The 15,817-nt window shown below is 38.4% G+C and overlaps 2 protein-coding genes and 1 long non-coding RNA gene across 3 annotated transcripts; 2 read left to right on the top strand and 1 right to left on the bottom strand.

Moving 5' to 3' along the window:
• Positions 1-128: 128 nt before the first annotated feature.
• On the top strand, positions 129-2,566 carry si:dkey-30k22.5 (lecithin retinol acyltransferase family protein). Its single transcript, XM_034129240.1, has 2 exons — positions 129-903; positions 1,805-2,566. Exons 1-2 carry the CDS (start codon positions 418-420, stop codon positions 1,958-1,960), a joined length of 642 nt encoding a protein of 213 aa, XP_033985131.1. The 5' UTR covers positions 129-417; the 3' UTR covers positions 1,961-2,566.
• LOC117481525 lies at positions 722-3,938 on the bottom strand. The gene is made up of 3 exons (XR_004555783.1): positions 3,809-3,938; positions 1,791-2,035; positions 722-920 (listed from the first exon to the last, which is right to left on the bottom strand). It is a non-coding gene; the product is annotated as an uncharacterized LOC117481525 (long non-coding RNA).
• Positions 3,939-9,374: 5,436 nt separating this feature from the next.
• On the top strand, positions 9,375-10,490 carry npy2r (neuropeptide Y receptor Y2). The gene has a single exon (XM_034129241.1). The coding sequence runs from the start codon at positions 9,396-9,398 to the stop codon at positions 10,488-10,490; it is 1,095 nt and encodes a 364-aa protein (XP_033985132.1). The 5' UTR covers positions 9,375-9,395.
• Positions 10,491-15,817: the final 5,327 nt, after the last annotated feature.

Raw genomic sequence — 15,817 nt, forward strand, 5'->3', positions numbered from 1 at the left:
TTTGACTATATATTTTTATTTTATATTGAGTTTCTTTTTTTATTTAAATCCTATATATCACTACTGTTTCTATAACTATGTGATTATATAAGTTTTCTAAATGTCTAAAAAGTGCTGAATAACGACGAAACAATGTTGTTATATTGTGGTTGGATTTCTCAATATCAGTAACCTTCTAAATAAAGATTTAACTTGTTGCCAATTCAGCCTCCTTAATGAGGAACCCTGACCTTAATACAACAAAGCCTGAGTTTCAAAATCCAACCACACAACGAAGTGATTAGAGAAAGCTCCTTTATTTCTGTCAAAATCTTACTGGGACATTGAGCAATATCTAAATCCTATTAACCGCTCTAGCCCCTCCCAATTCCCGCTAAAATAAAACGGGTTTCGAGCTGTTTACCACACACTGCCATCATGTTTCTTTACCAACTACTCAACATTTTCTACGTAGCTTCCCAAAAGGAGGAGGAATCTAAAAATGATTCGTCCCGTTACAAGCGTGGTGATTTACTGGAAGTCCCCAGGACATTATTTACACATTTTGGTATCTACTTGGGTGACAATCGTGTGGCTCATCTCATCCCGGACATCCTTCCTGTGTTTACCAAGAATACATCTGCAATTTCAACAATGGTATCAAATAACCGCTTGATGTTGGGAGTCATCGCTAAGGTTGCCAGCGTCAGAGTGGATTCCTTGGCTGATTTTGCGTACGGTTCGGAGATCCTGGTCAACCACATGGACAAGGTGTGCAGCCAGCCTCCTTTGGACGGGGACGAGGTAGCGAGAAGGGCAGAGAAACTCCTGGGCAAGGTCAACTACAGCCTACTGTGGTACAACTGTGAACACTACGTCATGTACTGCAGATACGGCATGTCCATCAGCTACCAGACATACCAGGTACAGTCTCTTGGCACCTGTCAGTAGAAAGATCAAAAAAATAAATCAGATTTAACAATTATTTCTATATTAGCTGTAAAAACGATATGCCTTTCTAACGAAACCCACATTCCACAGGCTAGGAAAAATGCTTGACTTGAACCAAAGCCAATAAGAGGCTTTAACAGGAAAACTGTTTCTCATAATTAGGTATTTTCCAGTTTCCAAGTTGTTTTCCTTTGACAAACCTTCTTCCCTGAGCTACAGTGGAAGGACATTAACATAGTTAGTAACTTTGGAAGACAGCCATCGTTTTCCCCCCCAAGTCAGACTGCTGAATGTATTGTATTCAAAATCGATTTTTGAATAGGACCAGGACTGTAAAGTGTGTTTCCCCTCATTTAAATTGGATCAGCATTAGTGAGGAATCTCCTTCCATCTGATATTATTGGAATATTCTATGAAGTATGGTTTACAAACTGTCTTCTAAATAGATGAGAAAACATTCGGACTATTTGTCATTGTTGAACAACTTCTTTCCATCATTCTTTTGAGAAATGATTCCGCTTCTTAACCCACTATCCAGTAATCTGACTTCTTTACAGGTATTACTGTGTTTGCACCCAGAGATTGTTGTATGAGAAAGGTCACATGCAAAAGCTAAAGGTTTAAAGTTAACTGCATGTGCATGTCAGTTGTTTTCCTGTGAAAAACAATGTAAGCTGAAACACACTTACTAACATGAGGATATTTCAACAGCAGAGTTGTTTCCCTCTGTCCACTGAAGTAAAAATATACTTTACTTATTCACGAGGAGAGTAGCTCCATCTAGTGTTACTTTGTGCCTAAATGACATGTACTGCCAAGCTAATTTGAGATTTACTTAGCTTCAGATCACTAATTCTCACACTGTTTCTTGTAGTTCTGCACAGCAGTACGGAAGATTGTTTGCAGCAGGAAGAGCTCCTATCTGACTGCACTGTGTGGTGTAGCAGTCGCGCTGTATCTGGGCTGTGTGACGCTGCTCACGGTTTTACCCACGCTGCTCGTCTCCTTCACCATCTGGATGGCAGCCTGATGTTATCTGGTGAGATGGCCCTCATGAGAAAGACCAGCGCACTGATGGGAGCTGAAATGAAGTCCTGCTGTTGAGCTGAAAAGACATTGGGAAAAAAAAGTGTTAACTGTAATAGAAATGTCAGAATTCTACTTTTTACCTTATTTTAACTGAAGTTGTATTTGTCTTTTCCTTGATAGTTTGCCGTCGTGACCGAACCTTTTGTGTTAGATGTCTAAATGTGTACATTATTCATCACTAATGTTCACCAGGCTCCGGTGTTCAGCATTTATCTTAATTAACAGTAGCAGCTCGTAGATTATATTTTGACGTTGACTCATAACTCCGGAAGACTGAGATAAAAATCAACAGTAATCTGGAAAGGAGAGAGTGACCTATGGGAACATGATGGTGTCTGCAGATGGAAGAGTTGCTAGGAATGCTGTGATGAATGTTTTTCAATTGTGATAAACATATTTCATGTTCTGGCTAAAAGGTTTACTTGGACAAAGTGCAATATGTTTCTTCTTACTTTCTCTGCTTTTCATGATTGTGCAAATGCTTTTATATTATCTTCTCTGCTGCCATCAGTGTACATTTTATTCCATTATATTTTTGTATTTCTCTGGTTTTATTTGTCTTACTGCAGTGTTGAAATGTATTAGTCACAGCTCTAAGATGTTAAGCACTTTGTAACCGCATGCTTTAAAAATAAGTTACTTCTTTACTTGCTACTAAAATTCCTTGATTGTGCCCATTTACACCCAGCAGTTTAAAAAAAAATGAAAGCACAAGAGAACAGACTATACAACTGAATACAGGGCTGGGACGAAAAAAAATGCCATAAACAGTTAAATTAGAGGTAAATATTTAGTTCATTACAGCGGAGAATAACTTTCTTTCGTCATGGCAACATTGGGAAACTTTCTTTTAGCATTTCCACTGAGATTTCAAAGCCAGCAAGCCAAATAGCCCTGTTTACAGATAACAGGAGATACTTAACGGTCAGCACAAATGTTTTATAATTTCTAGAAGATAAATTATTTCAAGAATAAGAGGATTAGTGTTGTAAATCAATAATCTTGCTGCTGTTAAAAGGGATTACATTTCAAATGACTGCCAACAGAACACACTAAGTGACAATCAAGGAGTTTATATTTATAAAAAAAGAAATGAATGTTTATAAGAGTTTAATGGTTTGGGATCTGTGTGTGCCTTCAAAGCTATTAAGTTAATGTAAGTCGATAAAACAGACATCAAACTGAACGGTTGAAAAATGTACGTTTGGCTAGATCCTTTATGATAGTTTAATTAATTAAAAACTGAAATTGGTATTGGAAGTCCAATGTCATTTATATAAAAGCTTTATTTATATATTTCACATTTGGGTGATCAAATATTTAAAATGTACAGAAACACTGGGTGCAACAGTCCACCTTACACCTTATCTCGCTCAATATACAAACATCTATGTAATTATCTCCAAATGAACTTAATGGAAAAAGATTGATATGATTGTTTCCCAAAGCTACAACATGTTGTAATCCAACAAAATACTCAGATTCATACTCATGCATATTTGTTGGTGTTTACACTTACTAAACAACATTTGAAAGTGAGGTAGTGAAATAGTGCAATAAGACTATAAGGAGCCTGTGACCTAAGATTTCCATCGTCATAACTACACTGTAGCTATGTTCGTATGACAAAATTGTCAGGTTTGGGGAAAATAGGACCCAAGTGCAGTTAAAAAATACAAAAGGTTTGTTAACAAAAAGCGAGCTTTATTATAAAAAGCCGAAGGCATGAAAAAACAAGAAACCAATTAACAGAAACACCGGGGAGCACGACAGACAGGAACAAACTTACAGACGGGAACAGGCAGGAGACATGGACAAGCATAGACGACAGGTAGCAGGGACATGAAATGACGACGAACAGACATGGAGCACAGGGGAAGACAAGACTAAATACACAGAAGGGTAATCACAGGACAAGACACAGCTGGGCAAGGGAGGCAGAAACACAAGGGCAACAGGTGAACACAATGAGGCACAATCAGACACACCAGGGAAACTAACGACAGGAAGGCAAACACAGGGGGTGTTTCTCAATCGCGAGTAAAGCTGCTGCAGAGCCACTATTTCAAGCATACTACGTCATCGAGTGCCGCCGAAGTACTGTTCCAATCTCCAGCATACTTGGAAATCTACCGAGCCCGGCGTACTTCGTAGCTAGAAATTTCGAGGCTGCACATGTGTAGACTCCGCGGTCTTAAAATCCCCACAATGCTTTGCGCACGGACCAATTTCCCCAAATCTGTGGCGGAAGATGTAAGGCGGGGCCGGCCTCTCATATGACGCACACCTGCACACTTGCTAGCGTGTTCCACTTTTCGTTTTCCGAATGCCAGGAAGTATTCTTGCCTCGCTTCTGAAGCAAGATGCTCGGCAGACATGTGCTACCAAGCAAGCGTACTCGCGATTGAGAAACACCCAGGGAGTAGGATCAGACAAGACACAAGGAGGAAAACATTTCAAAACAAAGGTGGAAAATGAAAACATAAATCCAAAACCATGACAAAAATAAAAACCTTGAACCTTGAAGGTCAAAAAAGTTTGTTCTCTATCTTTCCGCACAGAAAAAAAGGCAAACTAATGTAATTGGCTTCTCATCAGCAATTTAACAACACTATGAATTACTTAATAATAAAAAATAAAGACAGTAAAGACTGGATGAAGCGCTATATAAGAACAGTCCAAGAACCATAATATAATGACAGAAATTCATAGCTTAATTTGAAAACCTAAATAAAAGCTATGATCTAGATGGCATACGATATAGCCCTGTCTCCAAGATCACAAGCCAAATCATTCCAAAATCTTTAACAACTCTGAGCGAGCGCACACCAACGTTTTGTGAGCAGGCATATGGAGAACAGAGATGTGGAGAGACTGCAAACTGGTTTGTAATGAAGGATTTAAAAATCACTCTTCTCTCTGCTGACTAACGAGGCTCTGCGGGAAGTCATGCTGCTCCACCAGATGCATCTCTAAAGGCACAGTAGGGTGCAAACTGTAGACTATTTTTATATCATCCTAGCTGTGATAGATAGTGCAAGACTTTGCTAATGTTTCAAGATAAAGGAAATGCGCCCAACGGCAAAAATCCTCCTTGATCACAGGAAGTACATCATTCCCCCCCATACACGATCACCTGTAATTACCCGAATAAAGTTTGATTGAAGTTTCACACTTCAGTAACTAAGCCGTATCCATGTCAACCTAAAATATAGGTGAGATTATTATTGTGTGCTACTATTCACATGCATTTGGTTTTTAACAAGTTCTCAACCTAAGCTCAGATGAATCAAATAAACATCAGCACTTTTTCTGTCAAACTTTATATATACACACAGCTGCTGGACCTTCAGGATAGTAAGTTGTATAAAGTCACTGATGTCAAACAGCACAGGTAAAGACCAGTGCCAATGATGGATAATTGATTTTCCATTACACTTAGGCACAGATCCTGCTGAGAAGCACTATGTATTGATTCAAGAGAGGCCGATGTAATGGGCTCAAGCACCCGAGTTCTATTAAGCGGTGTGCAGGTGCAGAGTCCCCGCTGAGATTGAAGAGTAACCGAGTTTTGTCTCCTCTAACATTGACGGCTTTCAACTTTTAGCCTGGATTCACTGAGGGAAATCTGATTTTCATATCTTTATTCCCACATGGTGTCAAGGGCCTCCTTAATTTAGCTTCCAATAAATACATCAAACATGGATCACATGGCTGCTTTAGAAATCAAGTTTCTGTAAAAATAGAGTATGGATCTATAGCGAGAGCACAAATACACAGTCTGTCTCTAGGAGGAGAAGTAAGACTTGCTCGAAGCATAAACATGGTTACAGTCCATCCATTCGTACAGCAAGGGGCCATTACAGGGCACTAAAGCCACTAATGCACTCTTAACCCTGATAATTATTGTTGTTATTAAAATATATTGCTTTGGGTTTGCTAGTTAAGCTGAAGTAAATTTCGAATTCATTATTTTCAACAGTTTTTTCACCCATGACACAGCCTTGCGGGATATTACAGACCAAACATTTAAACTGTGAAATGGTATCCACACCACTGAAAGCCTACACTGACAAAACTCAAACGTTGACTTTAATTAAATCTATTATGTCAACAGATTTCACATAACTGTATTAGGTTAGTTAAAAGCAATAATATTAAGTTTAAATAAAAAATATTAGGTTCAACTTAACATTATTGCTTTCAACTAACCTAATACAGTTACGTGAAATTTGTTGACATATAGATTTAATTAAAGCCAACGTTTCTGTTTTTTCAGTGTACACTGAAAAAGGATAGCAATAATATTAAAGTGCACCTATCATGGTATTTTTAGGCATATATTATGGGTCTCAGATATATAAAAATATATAAAAACATGTCTATGATGTGTTTTGCTCAAAATACAAACAGATCATGCATTTTAGACATCCCTTACCCTCTATTCCAGCCCTGTTAGAGAAACTCGGATTTTGGGTCCTTAGCTTTAAAAAAAAAAAAAGAGGAGGCGGAGCTAATGCCTGATCAGAATTCTACCGGAGATAAAGTTACATTCTGCTGTGATAAAACGCCATCCTGTTATAAACCACATTAAGGATTATTTCTGAAACAGTATCAAATGCTTTTTCTCTTGCGGGTTTATCACAAGGTGAGTTCCTTTTTTATTTCCTGCTTTTTAAACACATGTGCTCGGCAGCAAATCTGTATACGCTCGTTGTACCCCCGTTTTTAAAAGATGTGTGACACACCGGGGACACATATTTATGTGTAAAAGACATCAAAAAGTGCATTTTGCATAATAGGTGACCTATAAGTTGAACCTAAACTTTTTATTTCAACTTAATATTATTGCCTTCAACTAAGCTAACACAGTTATGTGTAATGTGTTGACATAATACATTTAATTAAAGTCAACTTTTCAGTTTTGTCATTGTACTTATACTTAGAAATTAAAAAGCAGTAAGAGATGGAAGAAATGTAAAACATCTTTGGATATCAGTTTTTTTCAACACAAAAACATGACATTAAAGCGGCTTTAAATCAATACTTAAGGTGGGGTAGGTCATTTTGGAGAAACCAGCTCGAGTGCGCTAGAATTTGAAAATACACAACCGGAAAAATCTGCCACTTCCTTATAGAGCCCCTCCTCCAACACACACAACGCGCACATGACCAATGAGGGCACGAGATAAGTTTGTGCACAGATGGAAGGCTGACAGGCAGGTAGGCCATCCAGTTATTTTAGCCGGGCCGGCTAAAATGATTGGTCGTGCTTTTTACAGTACTACGGCTTCCACAGATGACATTTTATTTATGGATTTTTTGTCAAAGCACTTAAGATATTCATTGCTATCGGGATGTTAAGAGCATTCCATGGAATATAACAAAAAGTGTATCTCGAGCCGGTTTCTCAAACTTACCTACCCCACCTTTAAGCTAAGTTATATTTTCAACAGTTTTTATCTTGTGATTTTTCTTTCATGGAAATTATGGTAAAATTCTTGTTACTTTTGCGTGAAGGATTGCTCTCTAGAGGCACACCCAGGTTAATAACTGAGAGATGAACACAGATGAACTATGTAAAATAGCTTTATCCGTCTTCATTTGGCACTGACAGGCGGAAGCACGCTATTAAACCGCTTCGCCCGGAGCAGAATAAAGTGCATTTAAACGACATATTGTGCGGCAAAGAGACATCATCTCTCGAGTTGAGGATGTTGGTCAGGGCAGGACGAGTTTCCTCTCTGTGACTCGACCCGCCTCATCTGTCTGTTTCTCAGTCTTGCATTGCATGTAATGCGCACACAATGCCCGAGGGCTGCAGTGCGCATTGGCACATGTTGCGCACTTTGCTGTTCAGCGCGTTGTTCCTTCTTGAAGAAGAATAACGATCCTTCGTTGTTTGAGTGCTTCTTTTTTTGTTTTGTTTTCCGGATTCCACAAGACCAAGAAGAAGCATACCAAAAGCTTTCACTCAACTTAACTGGATGCAGAAACAATGAGAGTAATCTGAAGATCTTAATCAGAGAGATAAAGGTGAGTTAAACTCTTGATGATATTGCATTTGATCTTTTGATCTGGACAATTTTGTAATTTCTTTATAAATAATCACAAACTGTCACGAAACTCAGTGCCAAGGGAATTTTGACCTAACAAGCCACTTTATTTGCGTAATGGATACATAACACACCAGTGGAATAACAAGGCTGCAGTCCATAGCTCGAGTAGGTTAATTTGCCAATAGATACTCATTTTAGATGTCATGTCCAGCAGCAGGTTTTCACCTATCTTCACTTTTATAAGATACATAAAATAGATATATTTAAAAAATATTCACAGCATAATTTTTTATTCAAGGAGAATACTGTATGTATACTATATGGTTCATCTTTTTATTGGAAATCTCAGCCCTATGATATTAGAAGTCAATACATGCAAAGCCTGCAAACACACATATATGAAATCATCAGATATCACTTTGTAGTGTTAGGAGTGACTGACAGAATAAACTCATGAATGTTAAATTGTTATTTGTATATGGATCAATGTGCCCTTATTACAGCAATTCATGTGTGACATGTGTTGTATTTTCCTTTGTCTGTAAAACAGCTTCAGGATCAGTATGCACTTAATGAGACTTGCTAAATTAACAAATAAAAAATGTGCTGTCCTACATTAGGGATGTGGAATGTGTTAAATCTAATGCTAAAAACATAAATAATATTTTATTACACCCATTTAATCTCATCTCTGATAGCATGGTGGAATGCACAGTGGCCCGTGATTTCCAATTTGGGGCTTTCTGTATTTTTGTTCATCAAGACTTATCAAGCTAATTACATTTACAGTCATCAAGATTTCCTTGAATTTTTTCTATTTTCTTTTGCACTGCTCAGGAGTAGACCTCCTAATTTTAGCTGTACAACGACAATAACACTTTATTTTCATTTATTCTTTCCTATTCATCTGTTCTTCTGTTCGTCTTACAAGATGTATTCACATGTGATTTTACCATCATAAATCATAGTTGATCTTCTTCTGTAATGCAGGTTGGATATTTACTAGGCATCTGTGCCCTCTCAATTAGAACTAATTTTAAAATCTAGAAATAATGCAAATAATACAGTCACAGTGCCGTTGTGGTTTGTTGGCAGAATACATAATCATTTACATCAAGATACTACATTATTTATAAATGTATGCCAAAAGAAAATAACCATCTCTTTTTTTCTTCATGTTCTTATTGTTTTTGAAGAAATCTTGAAGATATTTTGCCAGATTGTTGCCTGTAAACACATTTTCTTTGTCACAACATGTACGTCCATCGCTTAAAGTGATTTCTATTTTCACAGAGTGACTTATGGGGACTGGTTGCCATGGATACAGCGGATCAGTTCAACACAACTCAAGTGAAAGAATCACAACTTAAATCTAACAACTGCTGCTCAAATACCAGCGCAATAAATGATGAGAACATTTTGCAGCTGGACGACAGCACACAGCTGGTTGGGGTTCAAGTTGTTCTCATCCTAGCTTACAGCATAATCATAGTGTTTGGAGTCATTGGAAACTCTTTAGTGATATATGTTGTCTATATGTTTAAAAATCTACAGACTGTTACCAATTTCTTTATTGTGAACTTAGCTGTGGCAGACTTGCTGGTGAACATGCTGTGTTTGCCCTTCACCCTCGTCAATACTCTGTATGGCGAGTGGAAGTTTGGTCAGGTGTTGTGCTTCATGCTGCCGTGCGCTCAAGGCCTGGCCGTGCACGTGTCCACCATCACTATGAACGTCATCGCCCTGGACCGCCACAGGAGCATCGTCCACCACACGGAGACCAAGATGTCCAAAGACATGTGCGCTCTGGTCATTGCCATCTCGTGGGCCGTCAGCGCCCTGTTGGCCAGCCCGCTCGCCATCTTCAGGGAGTACGGGACGTACGACCTTTCGCCGGACGAGTCTATTCAGGTGTGCACAGAGAAGTGGCCAGGAAGCAGCATGAACGGGAGCATCTACACCATAGCAGAACTTCTGATTCAATACGGTTTACCTCTGGCCATCAACTGTGTAGCCTACATCCGCATCTGGAATAAGCTGACTTATGTTGGTAGAAATATCCGTCATCAGCGCACGAAGAAGACCACGAAGATGCTGCTGACCATGGTGGTGGTCTTCGCCGTCAGCTGGTTGCCTTTCCATGCCTTCCAGTTGGCGGTCGACATCGACAGCACTGTGTTGTATATGAAGGACTTTAAGCTGCTTTTCACTGTTTTCCATATCATGGCAATGTGCTCAACATGTGTCAATCCCATCCTGTACGGTTGGATGAACAACAACTACAGGGCGGCCTTTTTCTCGGTGTGCAAGTGTGTCCATCCCTTCAATTCAAGGTCGAGACGCTCCAAAGGCAAAGAGACAAACAAAAATGAAGACAGGGTCTATACAGATTGCAAATCCACAAATCTCTAAGTAACACAGTATAAACCGCCTAAGGATCTTCATTGACAATCATTGCTGGAAATGTGAAAATGAAACTTGAGAATTTTGAATGAAGCTTGAGAATTTGTATTGAAAGCTTAAAGGTGGGGTAGGTAATTTCGGAGAAACCAGCTCGATGGAAGGCTGACAGGCAGGTAGGCCATCCAGTTATTTTAGCCGGGCTGGCTAAAATGATTGGTGGTGCTTTTTACAGTACTACGGCTTCCACAGATGACATTTTTTTATGGATCTTTTGTCAAAGCACTTAAGATATTCATTGCTATCGGGATGTTAAGAGCATTCCATGGAATATAACAAAAAGTGTATCTCGAGCCGGTTTCTCAAACTTACCTACCCCACCTTTAAATATATTAAATGAAACTTAAGAATATTGCTTGAATTATAAAAAATATCCAGTTTTGTTAAATGATTAAGAGAGTCCATTTATATTGGGACCCTTGAAGCTTGAACCAGGACCTATCAACTGCAACCTACAATATTAACTTTCACAAAAATGATAAAACCTCAGTATATTTCCTTATGTCGTCATCAGCGTACATCTATACATAAGGTCTTGCTCAGTAGAAAATGTGATTAGTAGTTCAGCTGCCCTAAAGTACTTGAATATGTCATTATGATATTGTTGCCACCAGTGGTATCATTTAACTTCCTGACAACAGGTAGTATACATTTTATTAGAAAAAATATCTAGGTTGTAGTTTTTGGGATGTATACATAACAAGAATGCAGTTCTATGTTTTCATACTCACTTTGTTGCTGCTTTAAAAAACAACTTGCTGGAAAACTGAGTATGAATGGAGCTTTTAGATACATTGAAATATTTACATGTAAACAATGCTGAAGAAACCTGATTGCCTAATGGAATGCCATGTAAATAAAAATATTTAACTGTTCACAATCTGAAAAAACTGCATTTATCTAAAAAAGATGCATCAAATCCCTAATTTCAATGATTAAGCCAAGGAGTAAGAAGATCAACAAATTGTATTGAGTCATATATAGAGCTTTATGGAAATGCCATTATGTCCCATTGTGTCAGCCTAGTTTGACAGAATTATGATAATATATTGTCAGCTGTCAGCAGTCAAGCAACGTTCAGAAGTGTTTGGTGATAAATTACAGTATACTGCAATTGATTTAGTGACAAATAAATGTACAAATACATATCAAATACATGTGAATTTGTGGGCACATGTGAAATGGAGAAAGGAGCTCATTCTGTATCGCTAATAATCTACGTTTGACTTCGTTTCAGCCTCGCTGTTTATCAGGGTCTTTGTTATGGGGTCTGAGCTACAGTCGCAAAGGAATCCAGAGGTTTGCATTATGGGTTGTGCAGGAAACTGAAATAGGTTTTCTTATTAGAGAGAAGAGGGGAGTTCCTTCCCCATCCCCAAATTGTCATTGTTTGCAGCAAGCATCGTAATTACCACTATTTACTTAGGTAGTAATTACACCGGTGCTCAGCTTTTGAAGAGCCCTTCCTGTTGACCAGGTCTTTACTGATTTACTTTGTGCGTACGTGAGGAGCCCAGGGGCCGAGGTATTAGCTCTGCATGTCCATTTTTAGTCAGCTATTCATGGTGTATTCAGCATGTAATCAATAATTGTTTATTCCCGTCTGCTGTTATTGAGCAGCTGCTGCTGTCACAAAATTGGCGCTCAGGAGGAAGACAATTGTTAATAAAGTTAAATGAACAATAGCTTTAAAACAAATTCAATTCATCCTCGTTAGCTGATGATCTTGTCTTGTGGCTTTCAAAAGAGAAAGCACTTAAGCCACTATTTATGTCTGTCATGCCTTGGCTTTCCATCCATATGTATTTTTATTTGATTAATGGCCTGCGGTCAGTGGCCAGAGTATTGATTTTGTACAGTAAGTGGATTTCTATTGTTAAATAATGAAGTGGAGCTGGTGAAGAAGAGAGCTAGTGTGACAGCATAGTCATCAGAGAAGGCTCACTTAAAGCATGGTTGAATATGTCATTATGATTATTGTCATTAATGGTTGCTACTGCTATTGTTAGGAATGTTGGTAATGCATGATATCTATAAGGGTACATACATCTGGAAAATGTAGGTAGAAGATGAACATCACAGTTTATGTATTAAATCATTTTAACTTTGTGACTGTCATTGTAACATGTATGTTTTTGGATTGATGGACAGATCAAATAAGTCACTATAAAGCTGTATTTTTTAAATAAGAATGATAAAAGATAACATGTAGCAACAAACCAAATACCTCTGTCTTTAACTTAACCTCTTTACCACTACCTTTTTACTGTTTTCAGACTGGTGAAGCAGGTAGTACACACTGCAGTGGGTTCGTCACCACTTACTTAATGGAAAAAGCCATCTCTGTTATATCATTTAGCTGTTGAGAATCAAAGATACATTGCATGAACCAGGAAACCAAAGATAGAGAAAAAGAAAAGAGGATAATCCTCTTTGTGTGAGGCGCACAAGAGAGACCTTTCAAAAAATGCTATTTTAAGACATAACTTTGGGGCCTGGTAATTTGTGATATATTTTATAAAATAAAACTCACTGAAATGACTTAATCTATAACTAAACCAATCATTATGTGCAGCCCTATAGTGTACTCAGGAGCAGAAACAGTTACACATACTATATCCTTGGTACTTTGTTGACTGTGCTAAGAGCTAAATAATAATGATACTTGAGCTCCCCCCGCTGTCTCAACATGGTCTTACCCCAGCAGGAGCCACATCTCTCAACACACAGTATGAGCAGGAAACTGAATAAGCCAAATGAATATGCTGTTTAGCCTTAACAATATTATTAAACAATAAACTTGTATTTGTATATACATCCTACAGTCCAGCACTGTAATTGGAGAGATCATCGGCTTGGTGTGCTTCAGCATAAACACACTAGTGTAACTGTCTGTAGCAGAGGCAGGAATATTCTCACAAATGACATACAGTATGAATCTCAACTTCCTTCCTCACTTCAATGAAATATCTTCTCTTAAAAGGTAATCAAGCCAAAATGTAATTCAAGAATGAACAAAACAGTTCACTGCGAAATTCACGTTTGAGTTTACGCTGTTGAAGCAAGTCAAACATAGAAGGAATGTAGAAATCAATATCTCCACTGTTGTTGCTAATGTGGAGGTGTATAACATCACCTTATATTCCTTTTTTGTCTGTTTCTTGTTTCTAACAAGTTCCCTGACATTTCTTAAGGACCTTTGGGACATCATCATCTGCCAATTTGCCTCGCAGCAATGCTCAAATTCATCACTATAGGAAGCTGCATGTCACAGGGTGGCTGCTGGCCAGAACTAATATTTCCTTAAAACAAAAACCCGAAAAAATTACGATGATGAAGAACAGGGTTCACAGATTAATCACAAACACCAGATGTTTCCAGATGTGCTCCCTCTCTGTTTATATTGTTGAATTTCCGAAGTAGTAGTAGTACACAGTAAATTTCTCTGAGTAAAATTGACTCAAATTGAAGACAATTTTACTCTAAAAATATAACATTTGGTCCCAACCTATATAGAGTAAAATGTACTCTTTGTTCAGAGTTGTATTTTTAGAGTTCATTTTACTCTATTATGTGCTTAGATTTGACTCTGCTTAATGGTTATTTACTCTATGTAGTGTATATTAAAAACAACTCTACTGCCATTTTACTCATAATAGAAGGTCATTTTACTCCCAATCGAACGTCATTTCACTCCAACTAGAAGGTAATTTCACTCCAACTAGAAGGTCATTTCACTCCAACTAGAAGGTCATTTCACTCCAACTAGAAGGTCATTTCACTCCAACTAGAAGGTCATTTCACTCCAACTAGAAGGTCATTTCACTCCCACTAGAAGGTAATTTTACTCAGAATAGAATAAATGAACCATAATGATCTTTACAATAAAAAAGGTCAATAAACCAAAGTGCTTAAGGAACATGAGTGGGCGTCTGTGAAGCTGACCATTGAGCGGCCCAACCAAGCAAGGAGGCAGAGGCAGAGAGTTCAAATACAACCCGGTGTGGGCATTTATTCCTCTTTGTGGTACAGATACACAGCCTCAATATGACTGTCTCACGTGAACGCAGTGAACGGTCACCAGTCACCAGTCACCAGTCACCAGTCACCAGTCACCAGTCACCAGTCACCAGTCACCAGTCACCAGTCACCAGTCACCAGTCACCAGTCACCAGTCACCAGTCACCAGTCACCAGTCACCAGTCACCAGTCACCAGTCACCAGTCACCAGTCACCAGTCACCAGTCACCAGTCACCAGTCACCAGGACCTCACACACACACTAACAGGAAAACAGAACCTAAATACACACAGGACTAATCAAACCAACAAGACACAGGTGAGGAGGGAGGAGAAACACAGGGCACCAGGTGAACGCAATCACCAGCAACAGACAAGACGGGAGGGGGAACACTTTTCAAACTAAAACAGGAAACAGAGACAGACAAACTAAAACATAGACAGATCGTGACTAATATATGCATAAATGACATATAATCACATGCTTCCTGTGCAATGTTTTAGCGTGGAACAAATGAATATACTTCGCCAATAATGAAGCTATATAATCCGTAACGGAGACCGAGATCTATGGCCCCAGAGATCACCTCCGTTACAGCGTGGTCATGGTTTAACTCCAATAGAATTGACTCTGCATTTTTGATCGCACTCTAGAAGCTATGAGTAATAAATACACTCCAAAATGATTAAATATCACTATTTCAGAGCAAAATAGTAATTACTCTGGAAAAAATACTCACCAATATTTCCTGTGTAGTAATAAAGGGCTGGATTTTGTTAAAGGAAACTACAAATGTATTTTTAATAGGTTTTCTGCTGGACTGATACCAATAAGCCAGGTTCAATTACTCTATGTCTGGTTTGTTGTGCCACTGAATGCAGTTTTTTTTACAAACTGTACAGTAACAAATGCAGCAGTTCCCATCCTGAAACACATCCTGGAGAAAGCCTGTCACAGGGAAAGATTCCTGTGTGTGTGTCTTGCATACTCCAGCACAGTGCTTCTCAAACTTTTTTCAGTAATGTACCCCCTTTGAAACATTTTCTCAGCCAAGTACCCCCTGACCGACCCCGAACATTTTTGATCGAAAAAGCCTATATAAATAATTACAATATAGTGATGTTCCCTCAGTGTGTGATTTATGAACTGCTTCGTGCATGAATTACAACAAACTAAGGATATTTTCATTTTATGCATGAAAAAAAATAACGTTTTTATAAAACAGGTTTTTCCAAGGAGTTTTTCAACTGAAGTAATAT

Source organism: Trematomus bernacchii, unplaced genomic scaffold (assembly GCF_902827165.1).
Source record: "Trematomus bernacchii unplaced genomic scaffold, fTreBer1.1, whole genome shotgun sequence".
Taxonomy (NCBI): domain Eukaryota; kingdom Metazoa; phylum Chordata; class Actinopteri; order Perciformes; family Nototheniidae; genus Trematomus; species Trematomus bernacchii.